The sequence below is a fragment of the Talpa occidentalis genome, unplaced genomic scaffold (assembly GCF_014898055.3).
Source record: "Talpa occidentalis isolate TD23 unplaced genomic scaffold, MPIMG_talOcc4v2.1 talOcc4.16, whole genome shotgun sequence".
Lineage (NCBI taxonomy): Eukaryota > Metazoa > Chordata > Mammalia > Eulipotyphla > Talpidae > Talpa > Talpa occidentalis.
The window spans coordinates 55,671,837-55,692,237 of NW_023601653.1; the positions used below are offsets into that span (position 1 = coordinate 55,671,837).

Below are 20,401 nucleotides of genomic sequence, written 5' to 3' on the forward strand. Positions count from 1 at the left end.
CAGGCCAAATGACACCAAACCAAAGCATTAAGGTGGTGAAATGAAAGCTTTGTATATGCAGATTTCACACTGCTCACCCCACTCACTCATTCACTGATTAAACATTTCTTGAACAACATCTGGGATGCTGTCACTATAGGAGATTCAAACAAGGCATAGTTTGGGAAAATGAGAAGTTATAGGCTACTAGGAAAGTTTAAATTCTAGGTTCTATGATGAATGTACATGTGTTATGGGAGTATAGGTAATGCTTAAATCAGAGTTAGTACTCAATGTTTCAACTTTATTGAAGAAGTATTTAAGAAGATAAAAGAAAGGTATTTGTTACAGGAAAAGAAATGTACTTGTAAATGTACAGGAGAGTGAAATAATGCCACCCAAGGTACCAGAAACATGATCTATTTTAGAGAAGAGGAGAGATTTGTTAGTAAAATAGAAGACAGGAAATGATAGGCTTTTTCCTGAGTTACTTGTAGTAACACAAGTTCATATTTTAGCATATTCATTGTTAAGAGTGTAGAAGTAAGTTTCAAGTGCTATGTGTAGCTGTGTATATTGTACCACACACAACTCCAGGTGGCATCACTCACACAGGTCATAATGGGAGTGACTCTCCCTGCAGAGCTGTGCAACATTATTTTCCTGGTCCCAGGAGCTGCTAGAAGAGAAACTAGTGCAAATGCTCAATATTGCTTCCCTGTCAACTTCAGTACTCTGAATCCTCATTTCTGTGTCCCCATACTCTTACCATACATTATTGTCATGCTTCATTCATACTAATAAGTAAAATTTAGTATGAATGAAGCATGACAATAATTTATACCAATAGAATCAAATACAATTTCCCATAATTTACAGACAAACAAAGAAGTAGCAAAGAAAGTTAGCTCTAAACCTAGCATTTCAGGCAAGAGTAAGAAAAAGATTATTTTAGGCACTGAAATCCATCACCATTCATTCTGTCTCCTTTAAGACTTGGTATAATGATAAGGCTACTCTTCACATCGCCTGGGAAAATGCTTAAACTGAAGATTTCATAGCTCTATCTGAAACCTTGTCAGCTAGAATCTCCCATATGATACTGAATGGACATTGCAAATGCATAGCAATAAGTGATTTAAATGGCTCCCCAAGAGGAAGTGACAATTCTTTGTCAGAATACAGTTTACATCTGAGCTTCAAACTCATGGTTTGCCTAGCCTTAGAAATTTCCATCAAATGAAGTGCACAATTATTGCGGGACTCTTCTCTGAGACATACTGAGATATACATTAATTTAGCAGATTGTGATTTTAATATTTTGTAGTATTCTCATTATTCAGAAACAATAAGGAAACACACTTATGAATTGAGCTCTTCAACTTCCATAGAAGAGTTTCTAACAATCATTTAAGCAACTTCGTATCAGGAAAACCACTGCCTAATTTTATTCTATTTAGTAGTCAATGTAAATTGTTAGGAATGCCCTCTTCCTATTCAAATCCTGAAAGTCCATCTACTATCTGTCCAGATAATATCTTATAGGACTACAAAGAAAAGAAAAATCTCACTCCTGTCCTATATCTTAATACTTTTTAAAAATTGTTTTTTATTGTGGTAATATATTGGTATACAACATCACAAGTAATTTAAAGCACTTTCATTGCTCTAAAAGTTTTCTCCCACTTCTTTCTAAACATGCTCATCTTCTATGTGAATGTGCTTTTCACACCCTTCTTGAAATCTGGCAGTGAGAAGAGAATGCAACACTGTAGACAGCATCGAGACAGTGTGGATTTTATTGGGTTAATCCTATTCTGTGTGCCAATTACTACTACTGTTCATGAAGCCCAACGCTTTACCTACATTAGAAAAGTTTGAGACTAGGGGGTTTGAATTCAATCCAGTCTTTAAGTTTTACTTTGTGTTTCTTTCTTTGTGTGTTACTTTGTGTTTCTTTCTTTATTTATAAACAAATATGCAGACATTTTTCATAATGAAATTTTATTAAATTATCTGTGCAAAATTATTTTTACCACTTCAGTTTAATCTTACCAGGTTAGTATTTGATATTTTTAACAGTATTGTCATTCTTTTGTTAGGCAGATTACCCATTTTTCATGCCAAAATGTAAGTGTGCATTCTTTACTCAGTCATTGACAAAATGTTAAGTAGGGTGGTGCCTAAAAGGGTTTCAAAATTCTTATTTTATTCTGTAATTTTGCTCTGCAGAAATTATTCTATGTGTAAGTAACTATGACAACCCTTACAAGATTATGAAATAAATGAATAAATATCTATAACCCTAACTCCCCCACAAATGATTAAATATATTTTAAAAATAAAAACATAGAACATCTTTGTCTTTTAAACTGTTAAAATAGTCATTATATATTTACATACAACATACAGAAAGCAACACTTTTAGAACACATTAGAGCAATTAGACAAGAGCAATAGATAAAATCAGTTTCCAACTTTATAGTTTGCTTAAATGAAGTAGATGTTAAGAAGTTGATCTGGTGAACATAAAGAGGTGATTTTCTGGGACTCCTTGGTGGCACAAGGGGCTAAGCACAGCACTGTGAAACTATCCACAGTCTCTGTAGCATGAAGTTTGATCCTTGGCCCACCAGGGAGCTATCCCCATGGCACAGCAGACCTCTCCTGTCTCACCTACGACTCCCCTCAACAGTGTATTTCAGTCAGCCTGCCTGTTCTGCTCCCCACTCTGTCTCTGGTGAATCCTCTCACCCCCCCGCACCTCTGGCCTGTACCCCAGTTCTAATATGCATAAATAAATAAATCTTTAAAAAAAAGCGATTTTCTAAAACATGACTTCAAAAATTTTTTAGTTTGGTTAGCAATTCTAATCTATCTGGAATAGACTATTCAATGAAATAGAAATAGAATATTTAATATTAATAAAATTCTCTAAATTTTCCAGAGATAATGACTTAATTTTAATAAAGGGCATATGTACAACTACACTCATGTATTTATGTTGTCCTATTGGCAGACGCATATTGATCAATATAGTAGTCATCCATCAGCCTATTGTAAATATTATAAGTATTTATCCTTGTACTCTGCTTTAAAAAAATGAGCAACATACATCTTGCTTGTCCCCTTTAAAAACTATTCTTTTCCACATTCCTATTCATATCCTCTAATTCTTTTTCATACTCTGCAACTAATTCTTTCCAAATTATCTAAATTCTCTCATTGTGAAATATGCTGAAATAAATTGAACTAAACACCTATCTATCAATGAGAAAAAAGTATATATTTTGAAAAAGTTTAACAAAAATATTTCTAAACAATCAGATAGCTATACATTTATCAAAAATTTGAATGAAATATAGCATACTATTAATATTTATTGGATGTAAGTGGTAAGTTATATGGGTTTTGTATATTACTATATGTTTGAAATACTTATAAAACAAAAAAGAAAGGTTTCCACTATATGATATTTGATGAAATACAGTATCTCCTACATCTGAATATAATATGAACATCATGTTGATGTTCCATGAAAATAGTTTACTTCCTATACTGTGTCTACCAAATAAAATTTTCAGGACAGATGCATAAAATAATGCAAAAAGAATTTCCTTTAAACATATGGAAGTGATAAGGCATTACTTATATTTATAATTTTCTTTATGATTTGGTTGAAATTCACTCCAGATAAAAACAATGTTTTAAAGTAGCTAGCAATTGTCCATAAAATGCTTATAAAAGAGCCTCACAATTAAGTGTGAGTTATCATTTTTAGTAAAAGTATATCTAAAATGCCTTTTGTTTTGCCATAAGAATTTTCAAGAGAATATAACATCCATAATTAAAGTTTTTCCTAATTCATGCATAGATAACAGAAATTAACCGACTTCTCATGGGATGAGATAACATAATCTTGTGTATGCATTTAAAACTATAATGTTACTTAAAGAAGTCAGTAATATTATTTTCATTTCAAGCTTGCACTGAATTAGTAGCAATCTGCATTGTAATCATCAGGGAAAAAATAACAAATACTTTTTAAGGAAATTTCAGTTTAGTAGGATTATTTATCATGTGAAGTTAAAATAATGCATTTTCCTCTCCTGTCTTTTTCCATAAACAAAAGCCACAGTGCCAAGACCAAAAGAAATGGTAAAATTCTTTATTTTTCTTCTTTTTTGAACAGAAATAGTGGTGCCAAGTTCAGTTTGTTCCATTGGTTTGAAGCCAAATAAATGGCAAAAAATAGTGAAAAGCCTGGTCACATCATGTGTCACAAGTTTCTATTAACATCCTTCTATAAATTTCAGATCTCTGTGCTGCATGAGACATAATCAAGCCACGTTTAAAAAGTTCAGGTCATGAGAGAAAAGGCCACAGGGTAGAGAAGGAGCACTGTGGCCTTGAGAATGAGAACACATGTTTCTGAGAGGGTAAGGTCCTAGAGGCCAGTATTTAAATCCTACCTTCTGCTGAGTTACTACCAACATGACAATTTACTGCCCACAGTGTAATGTTAGTTTACAGTTCAAGTAATAAAATACCACCCTATAATATGGCAACACAGATGCTAACAGGAAGGAATCTCAACTTACCTCTATGCTTTGAAACAGAGATGCTCAAAAGCAGAGGAAGAGTATAAGAAAGGCAAATGGCCTTTGGGCATGGTTATTTATGCGTTAGAAATAATTTCACTAAATCCAAGGAGGTTGCTATGTTTTCTCACGGGTAAATGGAAATTTCTTCAACACACACCTGTTCAAGGAAACTTTTTGAATAAATTACACTCAGGTTTGCATTGTTTTATTTTGGGAATATTTACTAAAAATCTACTGTGTTGGGTTGCCATAATCAGCATAAAACAAACTGCTGGAATTATACTATTTAGCAAAATACATTTAATTTTTTTGCTAAACAGGAATATTAATTTTACATAGCACATAATATATCCTATTTTATTACTAATAAATAATTATATAAAATATATATTTCTATATAAAGGAAAAACAAAACTGCCTTAGGATTGCATTTCAGAAAAGGTGCACAGGGTAAGCTATGGTAACAAACATCTGAAGAGATGCGAACTCGTACCCCTAAGTCATACAGAGTGCTGCAAACTCATGTTACCGCAATAAAAAAATACAATTAAAAATCATTCCAAGAACTAAAAATATAACAAAAGAGCTTCAGGCTGCCACAGATTTAAAATACCAGATGAGATATGATACAAGTTATCATATAGCACTTAGGGACAGGGCAATAAAACCAAGGTTAAGACATACCAGCTCCTCAAATCATGATTCCTGATTTAGAAATCAAAGGAATTTTATTGATGTTTCCAGCTTTCTAATCATGACTACCAAGGTCTATCCCTTCTTTACTTCATGACAATGTCTTTTCTCTACTTACTAGTCCTATTTCCCTTGGATCTCTTCAGCATTGTCATGAGCAATTGCTTCTTTCCCTTCCTCTCTCTCAACTCTTGGGGAACTACAGTTGTCACATCTGTTCACACTTCTTTATCTGCCTTACTGATCACTGGGTTTATGTTTGAAAAAACCCTGAGAGGGTTTTTTTCTTTCCCTCCCTAACTTTTTTTTGGTATTTGTTCTTTCAAGTATGTCTCATGAATGTTGGCTAAACAACTTTGTGTAGATCCAGAGTCAAAAGGATTTGAAAAAAAAAGACCACAGTTATAAAATTCTAAAATGGAGAATTGATGAGATTCAAATGTGAGCTGCCACCCAGAAGCACTTCACCACGGGCCACCAACTTCAGCGAGCAAGCTATTTTGATTTAAGTTTGATAACCTACAGATTTCCAATAAGAACAGGCTCGGGCCCTCTCTGGTGGCACAAGGGATTAAATCTCAGCACGATGAAGCTATCAGCAGCCACTGCAGCATGAGTTCGATCCCTGGCCAGGGAGCTGACCCACATTGTGCAGCAGACCTCTCCTGTCTTCCCCGCTGCTCCCCTCAGCAGTAGATTTCAGTCAAGCCACCTGTTCTGCTCCTCACTCTGTCTCTGGTGAATCCTCTCCCTGCCCCCCACCCCCCACAGCACCTCTGGCCTATACCTCAGCTTTTGTATGCATAAATAAATAAAATAAATCTTAAAAAAAAAAGAACAGGCTCTAACTCATAACATTCTGTTTTCCAGTAAGTGTTCATTGCATCATGCATCACCACAAAAGCAAAAACAAAACTATTTTTAAAAAAACCCCAAACACAAAACTTACCCCTAGGATCTGGAAAATGAAACCTGACAAGAAGCTTCATTTTTTATGACTTTTGAGATAATACCAGTTCACTAGTCTCTTTAATGTGGTTCTGGCATTTTGTTTTGTAATTATTTGCACCCGTTTCTTGGATTTACTTAATTTTACACAATCACTGCTTTCTACACATAAACCATTAATAATGAGAACAGAACTGCCAAATAATCTTCATTCTCTAATGTAAAATTTGTGAAAAAATTCAGTAGCTTTTATGATATTATAAAATCACAGAGGATTAAAATCAAATAACCCTTTAGCGTGTCTCTTAGAATGGAAATTAAAGAATTCCTAAACCATAAATAAGATTTTTGTCTATTATAAATACATATTTACACATATAAGCTAGACAGGCATTAATAAGAAATTAAATAAAGACATGCATGCTCTTAAATACCTATATATCGTCCCAAGAATATATTAAAATCTGCATCTTGGTGTTTTTTAACGAGTACACAGGAAAAGATGCCACATTCACCTCAGAAGATGAACCATTTTCCAATTTTCATTGCCTTAATTCCCCCACGTTAACCCCCTGGCCTTAGAACTGCCTGGGCCCCTCCCCCTACCCTATCTGCACCTATGGACTCTGATGACTTGCTCCAGTTAGTATATCCCAATCTCAGATTTTTAGATGAAAATCTAAGATCAGTACAATCTCTTTTCCATCAGTTTTATCTGAGTGAAAATTTCAAAAATATACCCCCCCAAATTTCCTCTAAAGTATGTTTTCACAATTAATGAAGCTCTTGCTCTGTGCTAGAGATTGCACAAAATCACCTAAGATGCCATAAAAATGATTTCCATTGGTCAAGTATTACAGCTTAAAGATAAAATGAATAGTTCTCAAGTGAGTACATCTTTCTTGCATTATTCTTGCATGGAGAAGGCAAAACTTGAGACCTACAAGATTTAGTTTCCAGAATGTCTATATTTTCTTTATAGGAACTTATTATAAAATACCTGCATTTATTAATTTTTCTTAATGTTCATACAAGATAGATTTCAAAAAGTTTTCAAAAAAGCTGTAAATGCAAAAGTGTTCAGAAACTGTCTATGGCTTAAAGTGTTAGATATTATAATTGCTTTGATTCCTTTCCAAGCCTGTTTTTGTACACTTGGCAAATGTGACTTAAACTGTTCACAGCTCTTACAGATACATACCTGTCATTGATAGCTGCTTATTTCATTGTTTTGTTTTGTTTTGTTTCATAGAATGTACCAGAAGATTATGACTTGGCAAAAACAAGCATAAGGCAGTATTATGTGTCATGTGAATGATGTCCACAGTCCCCAAGATAAGAGGGCCCTTCAATTAGTATTAAACAACATGCCTACTAATCAATAAACATGGGGTAGGGGTGCAGAATTGCTGACAGCAATTTTCCTTTTTCATTTCTGTGGACTTGTTTGATTCCTGTTCATGGATGTCCTTTCAGAGAGACCAGGTCCTTTAATAAAGGGTGACTTACTCAAGGTCATTCCCCAGTTCACCAGAAACACATGTTCTGTGAAACCACTGCCACATTCTCTCTGAGGCTGCAACTCTGAATCATTTGATGTTTAATGTGGAAAGAAATTATTTCTTCCCCTAGTTTTCTAGAATATTATTGTCCTGTGAGTAAACTCCCTCACCATGGAATGAACTAGCTCTTTTCACTGCTGTTTGGTAGACTTAAAGGTGGAGCTTGAAAACATAAATGCTTCAAGACGCATTTTTCCTATATGAAGTGCCAAAATTAATCAGTAAATATTTATTTACTATCTCTACATGCATGATCAAGAGATGGTTCTATAATATCAGTGCTGTAATCTTCTCAAGTGGAAGCAACTTTGCCTCCTAGGGTTCACTTGACAATGTCTGGAGCCAGTTTCATATAGGGGTGACTTATTCCTTTGTAACATGTGGCTCTGGAAGATGGGGAACTTGCTACTACTGTTTCCTGGGGAGGGAGAACCTGAGACCCTGGAGATGTAATAACCACTGGTGTTAGTTGTTAAGATAAGTAACATTTTCCTCCCTTTGAAGACAAAGACAAAGAGAAATGTCTCTGCATCCTCTTGACCATGTGGAGGTTATGGACATTGTCAAAAATATCCCTACCAGGACAAACTTTCTAAGACTGTTTTTGCAAAGCCTGCAGATGCAAATGAAAAACAACACAAAATTGCAATGAGGTAAATGCAATCTCACAACATGTGGGCAGGTAGAGAAGATTACACAGCAGCAAAGAGCTGACTAAAGGTATAATGTGAAATACCAAGTGGATTTAATGGTCCAGATGGGGGTTTCATGTGGTGCAACAGAAGGTTTTGGTTTCACAAAAACAATCAAGATCATGCAAATGTCCTATGAAATTATGTCTACACCTCCCAGAATAGGAAGGTCACTCTCTTACCATTAGGTGTGAGATGATAAGGTCATGTCTGAGAGATGCAGGATGCAGATAAACATTTGTTATGTGGTCCCTGTCCATATCACAAAATATAAACAACACTCACAACAACCAAAAGCAAAATAAACAAACAAACACTTTATTTGGAAAATTGCCAAACCATGAAATAATTATTGGGACAATTTCTAAACCAGTGTTAGACTAATGTATGAAAAAGTGAAAAAGGAGAAGGATGGACAAGCAAAACAAAATGTGTTTGCAGGAAAAGTAACACTGGCAACCAGCTTCATTGAGGGGATGAACTAGTCCTGGCTAACATGTGGAGCACTTGTGGGATGTAGTAATAGGCTCCCAATCTGCTCACACTAATCCCTGGGAATAAATTCTTGGGAAATCTGGATGGTTGTCTTTCTAAAGTGTATTAAATATATTTATAAAGCAATATTCCAGGTAAGTCTGGAAGGTATTTTAATCATACTTTACATCTCTCGTAGAAAACAAATGATTTAACCCAGAAAAGAACTGAATTGTCACTGAATTAGACCACTGCAAGGCAAGTTATCAGATTCATCGGCTTCTTAACAGACCCATTCTCTTTCTCATGCAAACCCACTGAAACAAGATATTGACGTTTAGTGACTTCCCATTAGAATTCACCCTTGACATTGCAAGTAGTGATGTAAAAGTTAACTGATCTTGGCACACGCTTCCTATTCTACAAGTTTTAAGATCTGGAGCCTCCAGAGCTTGCTAAGGAGAGCTAAGCTACTGCAAAGGACACAAGTCACTTTTAAGCACACAGGTAGTCTAGTGCATCTGATAATTCCTTTTTGCCAAAGTAGTTGACTACCTTCTTAGATTGTATGTGTGATACTTCCATTAATTAGGAGCAAACAAATCAGTATTCCACTATCCAAATAAGATGTTACTCACTTGAAGAGTAGAGATATCACACAAAAGTTGTTTAAGAAGTACACATGGAATAAAGTGAGGGACCATGGGTGGCTTGGTGGTGGGTGAGAGGTGGTGACAACCCATACCTCTAGATCATATACATGTTGTAAGCCAATGTTACCTCACTTACCACAACCAATGATAATAATAGCAATAATAAAAGAAGTGGTCTTAAGTCTAGATGATAAAGCTGAGCTGCTGGTCAGCAAGCCATCAAGAATAAACTAAAGACTATAGAAACTGCTAGCCTCTAACTACTGATAAATAAAGGCCTCAGGCTTCCCTGTACATAAATACGGTAGGAAGCTCACAAGTCACAAACCGAAGTCATCTTTTCCCACGGGACCATCAACCAAGTGGTAAGTCAATTAACTGATTTCCTTGGAATCCCCTCCTAACATTTTTAAACGTTTCCAAGGAGAGCAGTTTTTGACAACCTCTCTTCATTTGTACTGGAAAACTTTTCCTTCAAGAATTTAAAGGAAAATAAAAACACCCGGCGAATCGCCTTCTGAGAATCCCGTGCCCTGACTTCATTTGGTATTCCTGGGAATGCTGCCAGAGGAAAGGATTCTGCACGCTGCTGGAGTTTATTTATTATTTACCATCCTCCCTAATTTGGATGATCTACTCTTTGAGAATACATACTTAGGGAAAAAAAGCAGGAAAATCAGCTAGAAAGTTGTGAGTGAGCAGACAACATTTTGTCATAGAATTATGGAGAAAAGAGTAAAGCAATCAATTTGAATTAAATCCCGGATGACTTTAAAGTGTTATAGCAATCAAGGGCTGGCATTTACTTGAAGACAGATATGTATTTTTCTACAGGATACGTATTTGATATAAAAGGTACACCTTCGTATCTTTTGTGAGAATGTAGACGTCACATAATTTTGGAAGGTGAAGTTGAATGGGAGAAATCTCTTACTTCATAACCAGGAAGGGGAAGCCAGCAGAAACTTAACTCTGTTGTGGTAATGACAAATGTCTCCTATACTAGCTGCTTGTTTTTTTCTCTGAGGTATGACTGGCTATTTGCTTCTGGAAGGCCAAAGTTGTTCAACACATTTTTCACTCCTCCAAGTCGATAAAAAGTGCCTGGCATATGTTGGTGGTTTCTGAATCAAAGTAAAATAGACACAAATTTGCACTCACATCTGCAGAGCTCTCTGCTCGCTACCAGGCATTTCTTGATGCTCAGATGTTAAGCCAGTCTCCTTTCTAGATATCTCAAGCAGCATTTAATCCACATCTTTTGTACTATTCAAGATTTTCCACTACCACAATATTCAACTTTCTGAATCGTTTCTCTATCAAGAAAGAGGAAGGCATTTTGCTCACAGTATCTCTTTCATTCTTGTAGTTACTTGTAGTAACTTCTGTGACCTATTACTGCTGTAGTTCAACTGCCACATGCATAAAGACTGGCATTCCCACACTGCCCCCACCTGCTCGAATGTGGCTACAAAGCACCAGGATGATACCTTGATACCTGCTTGAAAACCCCCCTTTATTACGGAGTATAATGGACATGTCATATATTATAATAGTTTCAGCTAAACAACATAGCAATTCCATATTTGAACATGTTCTGAGATGATCACCAGGCTTAGTCCAGCTTACATCCATGTGGAATGCCTTTTTTTCCCCCAAAGATTTATTTATTTATGCATACAAGAGCTGGGGTACAGGCCAGATGCGTGGGAGGATGAGAAGATTCACCAGAGACAGAGTGGGGAGCAGAACAGGCAGTCTGACTGAAATACACTGCTGAGGGGAGCAGCGGGTGAGACAGGAGAGGTCTGCTGCGCCATGTGGGCTGCTCCCTGGCTGACCAGGGATCGAACTTGTGCTGCAGAGGCTGAAGATTGCTTCATAGTGCTGTGCTTAACCCCTTGTACCACCATGGAGGCCCTGGAATGCCCTTTCTGACTTGCCATCTTCACTACTCACTGAACATGCTAACACTGAACTCATCCCTGGAAACTGGTCTGTGTTGATGACACTAATCCTTCAAGTGCTCAGTATCCATTTCTTTCTCTTTTTTAAAGATTTATTTATTCATGCATACAAGAACCGGGGTATAGGCCAGATGTGTGGGAGGGTGAGAAGATTCACCAGAGAGCAGGGAACAGAAAAGGCAGACTGACTGAAATAAAATGCTGAGGGGAGCAGCAGGTGAGACAGGAGAGTTCTGCCGCGCCATGTGGTTATCTCCCTGGCCAGTCAGGATCAAACAGGCACTGCAGAGGCTGCAGACAGCTTCACAGTGCTGTGCTCAACCGCCTGCACCACCAGGGAGGCCCCACAGTGTCCATTTCTTGACCTTCCCTCCTCCTCCTTCTCCTCCTATTTCATCATAAAGATCACAGGCACCCCTACAGAGATTCTTACTCAGTCCCCATCAGGTAAGTGTATACAAAGTAGTTACAAAGAAAATTCACACACATCCCAACATGTCCCAGCTGCTGTCAGTTCAGAAGTTTACACAAACTATTGTACCCCGCCTTTTCCTCTCTTCACATTTCTGACACCCCATACCCCTGACACCCCACCCCTGAAGCAGTTCCCATTTCTATTAAGGGGACATGAATTCTCTGTTCACCCAAACGCCTATCACACTTTGTTTATATACATGTATCATTGCATCTATCAATTTGACGGTTATAAAATTATGTATTCAAGTATTGCTCTTCATCCAACCATAATTTGTGAGCTCTTGGAAAGCAGTAATCTAGTCATTCAGACTTTCTTCAAAGTCAGACCCACCACAGTGCTGTATACATAGTAAGTGCTTAAAAACCTGTACTCAATTAAAAGAAAATGAGATGGAATTTGCAAGAAGCCTTGGAGTATTAGTAAAATATTAACAGAGCTATGTTCAAATGCAATCTGATGGAAATTCCATTTGAATGGCTGAAAGGCTTCAGACATATTGTTCAAGGAAACCCCAGCAGGATAAGACAGACTCAAAGACCTAAAATGCAAATTCAGTGTCTTGCTTTTTTCCCGGTGGGAAAATTATTCAATGCTTACTTAGTTCATTTAGCATTGGCAATGAATACCTTGTTTTTTAGCTGCAACTGTTACTGTTTTGGAGTTTTTTTTTCATGTTTTTACTTTTTATCTTGATAAATTTGATCTGAGTTGAGGAATCCAAGTAAGACAAAGGCATACTACATTTATTTAGATATGAGAGTTATTTAGCTACTTGAGAGGGCGAAGAAAGACCTTGATACTAAGAATAAACATCAATTTATGCCTTTCAGAATCACTCCAGGCTTTCAAATAAAATCAAACTTTTATGAAGATGTTTTGTGTGTATATGTGCAATTCTAAAGTTTTCTAGCTAGGTGCAATACCTAGAATTTAAACATTTTCATTCTGGTTTTTTATGTTAAAGGTTAATACCAACAATGCACATTTCTGACTTTCTTTTCACTTTATATTAACAAAAATGACCAATCCAAACCTGAAGATAAATTATATCCAAGTAGATAAACAGGTGGACATGGTATGGTAGCATACATTTGAAAGGCTGCAAACCCAAACCCTTAAAATTACATAGCGTTGTAAACCCAACAATACCTCAATTTAAAAAAATTCAAAATATTTTTAAAATATTTTTTTTCTTTTACTGTAACACTGCATTACTTTGAAGAGCCATGTCTTCATAAAGTTGCTAGGGAATATAAAATTATCTTTGGTTACAAATCATCCGAAACCACCGAGTTTCTTACTTGCGCTCACCTTCAGTTTTTTATGGGTTTAGACTCAGGAAACATTATCGCTTCATTACCCACCTTATAGTAAATTGTGGTTTCAAACATTACAGATATGGACAGAGAAAGAGTTGTCAGAGAAAATGAAGAAGGGTAAGGAAGGTTAGGGAAAGCAAAGCAAAGATTCTTTTGCATATTCTTAATTCAGGGCAACTCGTATATATTATTTACTAATCAAATTGATAATGGACAACAACAAAATCACAGCTATTAACATCTCCGCTAAAAATAATGGACTTAGTTTTATGTTTCCCTGTGACCTAAGTGATCCACACACACAGTGACAGTCCATGTCCTCATCAACTTTGCTGCAACACTTGGGAAAATCTCACACTTCACAATGCACTTTTAAAAACAACGTTGTACATTCACCTCTTTTTTCTTTATGCCACACTTCTTTAGTGGTAAATACAAATTGTGAGCAGCTGAGGTAAACTGTTCCACCCACTTAATTCTTATTTGACATGTTTACTGTCAGGTAAACAGATGCTGCTATGAGAGAAATGATTTTTGTATTTCTCCACAACATACCCTAGGAAGAGAGATAATTTTCTTAGTGTAAAACTCAGCCTTTATTCTGCCAGGCAAAGTAATTATGGAAGCAAAACAAATCCACATTGTCTAATTAGGTCATTAAACAGCATAAATGCGTCATGGAAGCTTTTCTCCTTGTCTAAAACATAAAGTGAGACAATGAAAACAGCCTGGTAATATAGAAAGGTTTACAATTTGTTTCTTTTCAAAAAATAATAGGTCCTTTCATCTTTCTATTTCCCAAAGACGAAGACAGTTAATTTAGAGACAAAATCTGTAATTAGTTCAGGGTTGACTCTGATTATATTTCAAAATATTTAACCAAAAACAGGAAGATGGAGAAAAGAAGAAAATACACAGAGAAATTATCAAAGGAAGTGAATAAAATCAAGAGAGTGGTTTGCTGATCAAAATGCATTTTGCAGCAACAAGATGAATATAAAATCTACATTCATATAAACACAGCCAATCTGGGATCGCAGAAAGCTCTTAGGAGAAATACACTGGCATCTGCCTTTGGGATTTGAAACCAGACTTTAATTACAGCTAACTTAAATAAAAACAAATGGCATGATGATTTTGCCTCTTCCTTTCTCTACTTCCTATTATTTTTTAAGTTTTAGAAAACTCCTGGCTCAAAGTGTTAAGAAACAAAATACAAAAAAGGAAAAAAAAAAAAGAAACTTACCTGAGATCCTCTTGGCCCTCGCTTCTGGTCCCACTCTGAGTGGCCCATGAGCTGTAAAACAACATAATAATGGCAGTAAGTTAAATGATACTTACATTACATGGCCAATATTTTTACTCTTCCTTTTAAAGAATGATTAGGCTTTTGAAATCTAGGCTTTAATTGCAATGTATTAAATAGCCATCGTGAATAACTTAATATACTAAAGTAATAAAGTTCTGGTTGGCTTGCTGAGAGTTCAACTGCTAGTTGCTTGGAAGACATTTTAAGAACACTGTTTGACAGCGAGAGCCTGTCAATGTATAGCTTTTAGGAACATCACAGACAGATGTGAAACCAAGTTAAGCTTTATTTACATATTCGCAAGCTTCTAGCTCATTAGGAAAATCTGCAACAGAAATCCACTGGAGGAGTTTAATCTACTGTCACGAATGGTAAACAAGCAGAAGGTCAAAATATTTCAATGAATTTAATTGTATTTTGATAATGTCACATAAAAATGAAGGTTCTAAAGAGTAAAATTATATAATATGAAATCATGCCCAAAGTCACAAAACATAGATTTTTATAAAAACAGACACTACAAAACCTTATCAAGTTATTCACTTAGTGGTAATAGTCCTGAGCTACTCTATTTACCAGGGATCTTTAATTACTGAAAATAACATTGAACTAGAAGGCTGTTAAGGAAATACCAGATATTGATCGAGAGGAACAAACCTTCACTAATCTGTCCAATATACTCACTATACATGCAAACTCAAACTCACAAACTACTTACCATTTGTGAGCTAACATGACTACAAGACAGACTAAGTAAGGTATGTGCATACATTAGCAATTTTTCTCTGCAACAGCAATGACTCCCTAGTAGGTATAATTAAAACAAACAACAACTTCATAATAGCAACAATGAAAAATAATAAACCTTTAAAGAATACTATCAAGGAAAGCTTGTTAGGCATACAATGAAAACAGAAACATTACTTATAAACACACTCTACTCCTGGTTAAGAATGAATTCTAACTCCTCTACTGATCTTTTTGATATAAGGGAAAGGTGGCTGGGTGGGAGGGGGCGCAACAAAGCATGGGGGAAGATTATTGGGGCTTTGGTGTGGGTATGATGCAAAAACATCCATTAGTAGAAGTATGAACCTACATGCCTTAAAAAAATACAATAATGTAAATGAACTTGCTTCAGTAAAAATATGTAAAACAGTTTCAATAAAATAAAATACTGGAATTAGAAGACTGAAAGACTGAATTCCATAAAGTTATAAAGTATTCAATTCTACCCAAAGAAATTCACAGGTCTGACTCAATTTTAATCAGAAAATTGTATTTTTTAAGAAATTGAAAAACCAGAACTTAAATTTTAATGGAGAAAATGAACTCATAAGAATCAGAAAATATTAGAAGACTTGAAATAATCCAACAGGCTATCAAAACATACAAAACACATATATAATGACTTAAGACTCAAAACATAAGGGAATGACATGTAGTGACAATTTTTAATTAACTCAGGTACATGTAACAGCAAAATATGAAATAGAAGGTATCAAGTATCAATGGGTATTTGATGAAAATTCAACAAGTGAAAAAGAGAAATGGACTCTTGGAAAAATTTAGAGTTGAATCTTACAGTATTCATGAATATAATTCTTGTTAGTATAAAAGATAATTTTAAAAAGATGAAAATATAAGTATAATATAAAATAAAATCTAGGGAAATATTTAAATGAACTAGGATTGTAATAAAAGATTTACAACTAAAGAAACCACAGATCTACTGGTCCAGCTACACAAGATTTTTAAATGTCTATGCAAATAATCCTTTTTGGCAAAATATCTGCAATAAATTCTAAGTAAATGATAATACCTTCAGCACATTGAAAACGCTACAAATTTGGAAGAAATAATAATAACCAGGGCATATGACTGGGGGAAGGATAAGGACAATTTACAGAATAAACAATAAAAGTGAGTAGATTCATGGGAATGAAATTTTTAGTTAAAGTAAAAGAGCTTGAGTATAAACAATAAAAAGCTACAGTTGCTTATTAAATTAGCAAATTGATAATGCTTAATTTGTTGAAGACATAAGGGGATAAGCTAGTATGTATACACACATATTAAAATATAAAACACATACAATGTATGTGTCTTAGAAGGGAAACTATCCAATAAATTATAGTGTAGAAAAAAATATACAGTAGCAATTATAATTTGACTTTCAGGATGTTTTAAAAAATCATATAAGAAATACTCATGGTACACACCTCACACCAGTGAGAATGGCCCATATTAAAAAGAAAAACAACAACCTGGCAATAACAAATGCTGACGAGGAGGTGGAGAAAAAGGAAACTTATTAAACTGTTGGTGGGAATGTAAATTGATTCAACCATTACGGAAAGCTGTGTTCAGGACTCTCAAACTACTGTAATAATGGAGCTACTGTATAAGCCACCAATTCCACTCAAGGAATCTACCCAAAGGACAAAAACATTCACTCAAAAGGAAACCCGCACACTTATGTTTATTGCAGCATTATTTACAATAAAGATATGGAAACAACCTAAATGCTCAAAAACAGATGACTACATCAAGAAGATTTAGTATATATACATAATGGAATACTATTCAGCAATCAAAAAAGATAAACTCATGCCTTCTGTAGCAACATGGATGGAGCTGGAAGGGATTATGCTCAGTGAAATAAGTCAGAAGGAAAAGGAAAAATATCAGATGATTTCACTTATAGGATGAATATAGAGAATCCAAATGATCAGTTGGGAAAAAAAAACACACAACAAAACCAGCAAGCAAACTATAAATCAGAGACATAGGGGGGCGGGGAAGGGAAGGAAGAGGGATCAAAACAGGGGGAAAGAGCACAAGAGACTATGGTGATGGTTCATGGGTGACTTGGTGGTGGGAATTTTATGAGGGTTACACCTGAGAGGAGAAATCAAACATTATACAAAAATGAACTATGATGTATGTGTGTGTGTATGTCTGTATGTGTATTTAAAAAAGAAATATTCATGGTATAATTGGTGAAAAATATAACAAAATAATATTAAATCACTCAAATCATGGCAATGATTTAATTACAGGTTGACTAGTTCAGAATTTTGGGTAAATAATCCTAAAAAATTATAATATAAAATTGAATGCCTACATAATTCATATTTCTTTAATGTCTTATTTAAAAAAATCTGGATTTATTGGTATTGCACTTGGTAGCAAATATTCATTAATCCTCATTTAAAGTTGATTATAAGGTTCACAAAATCTAATCAACTAATGAAATAAATAATCTGATTTAGAAACATATAAATTAAGACATTAAATTAGTTGTTCACCAGAACTATCAAAAACAATTTTTGACACATTTCAATCCCATCATATTGAGGCCTGGAGAATATCTTTCATTCATAATAGAATGATGTTTGTTTTGGCAATTTTAAAGGGATAATCAACTTGCGTTTTAGGCTGGAAGAGAATTTTTTTTTTTTATTAGCAGAAAGCTTTCCTTCTCCATCCCTTTCAAGTTTGTCTATATCTCCTGAACAGAATACTTCAGAAAAAGCTGACTCTTATGACTATTGCCTTCCTACAAGCAATGAGATAGAAGAGGAAATATTAAGAAAGTGATCACACTTACAATTATACCACAAGGGAGGTGAAACATCTATACAAGGAAAATTATTAGACACCATTGAAAGATATAACACACAAAGAAGTAGAAAAATATTTCCTGCTCACAGTTTGAAAGAATCGACATTTGTCAAAATGACCATTTACTGAAAGCAATATACAGATTTAACACAGTCACAATAAAAATATAAATGGCATTTTTCAAAGAACTGGAACCAATAATACTGAATTTCATATGGAATCACAAGAGACCCTGAATAGCAAAAACAATCCTGACAAAAAAGAAAGAAAATGAAAGTATTACCCTTCCAGACTTCAAATCATATTATAAAGCCATAATAATTAAAACAGCCTGGTACTGGAACAAAAACAGACATATAGACCAGTGGAATAGAATTGAGAGTGCAGAAACATAACCACACATATATAGACAACTAATCTATGACAAAGGAGCCAAAAATATACAGTGAAACAATAAATGGTATTGGGAAAACTAGACAAAAGAATGCATACAAAAGAATGAAAGGAGACAACTAGGCTAATGAGTTTAAACTGATAGGCTAGCTAATAGGATTATCCTGTAAATTCTACTGTACCTGAGCATCACAATAAAAAGATCTAAATAAATCTTATAAACACAAACTGTAACCCACAACATCGTGATTTAATGGAGACTATCTGACAATGATAGGTAGTCAGTCAAGAAGGTAACATTTCTCCAAGATCAGAAAAACACCACCACCACCACCCAGCATGGAATTCACTGCCTTTTGCCATTAACTAGCTTAAAGAGAAAGATTTTCAAATAGCAGAAACATCCAAAATGAAGTTCATTTGGGTCACTACTTACTACAAAAGATGTACTCATTAATTTATGAATTAGAACTTAAAAAATAAATCTCCAAAAATTAACTTTCTAAATCTGACTAATGAGGAAGATTCTGGATAAAGGAATTCTATTTTAATCTATTAGTACATATTTATGTTATAAATTAATACCATTATTAGATTATATTTTAAGTCTGAGTTTGCCAAGCATAGAAACATTTAAAAAGTTATGTACATTATTTATTTTAAATGATACCATTTTTACTTTTTCAAAATAATGTCAAGTTATAGAAATACACATGCTATACGAAATATGATGTAAAAAGGATTTAACTCTGAAATTATAAATAAGTCATTGGAATTTCTCTATTCAATAAGAGAGGCTCAGGCAATCAACAAGATTTTTGCCCCTTTGGACTTGAGGAAATTATACAAGAGCTTCACTATTAAAACTCTTATTTTAAATTAAAATCATTAAGTAAAAATTAAGCATTATTTATTCCTGTATTGAGTAGAGTAGGTAAATGATAGTGATTTCTATAATTTGATTTTAAATACAGAGAAAGGAGGGGTGGCTGAAGAGGCTGGTTGGGCCCTTCTCTCCATGATGACAGCATACCTGGCACAGAGAGGGGGATGGGAAGTGGGAAATTGAGGATAAGCTCCGTATTAACAGATGATAGCATATGACTTTTGATCTATTTGCACATAAAACTTATTTTCCTGTGAAAAGAGCACTGTCCTTAGTTCATGAACCAAATGTGTTCAGCATACTTAAAAAAAAATCCATAGTATGATAAACTGCCTTAACTTATTTAATATTTCTGATTATTTAAATCAAAATGAAGTATTTGGTCACTGGTAAATATTCTCACTAAAGCAGAACCATACAGTAAATGTTTTAGGAAGAATAGAGACACCTCCCTAGGCCCACTCTTTCAACCAATGAATAGCATAAATGGGGTGGGGAGAGCTCTGCTATAATAAAGAGGAGAGCATGCACAATGAAATAAATGAGTTTCAGAATTAAGTGCAACCTGAGGTTGATGTTTACATCAGTGAGAAAGTCAAAACACCCTTTGAATCAAACCAGCAAGATTTATGTTAAGTTGCAGATCACCAAAGGAGTCATTTGATATCATCATGAACCTAGATAACAGACAGAAATGGGTGATGGGCAATGAATGAAGAACAGAAATAGAAGTTATGGAGTTTGGTTTTTTTTTTTTTTTTTTTTTTTTTTACAATTGAATTCATCTAGACTAAACTTTCAAGATAACTGAATAGCA

The 20,401-nt window shown here is 34.7% G+C and overlaps 1 protein-coding gene across 1 annotated transcript in view; it reads right to left on the reverse strand.

Moving 5' to 3' along the window:
• PDE3A (phosphodiesterase 3A) overlaps positions 1–20,401 on the reverse strand; it is a 290,017-nt gene that overhangs the window by 107,210 nt on the left and 162,406 nt on the right. Inside the window, exon 2 of the mRNA XM_037514264.2 lies at positions 14,616–14,666. Within this exon, the coding sequence (XP_037370161.2) occupies positions 14,616–14,666 (51 nt within the window). The remainder of the gene's footprint in view (positions 1–14,615; positions 14,667–20,401) is intronic.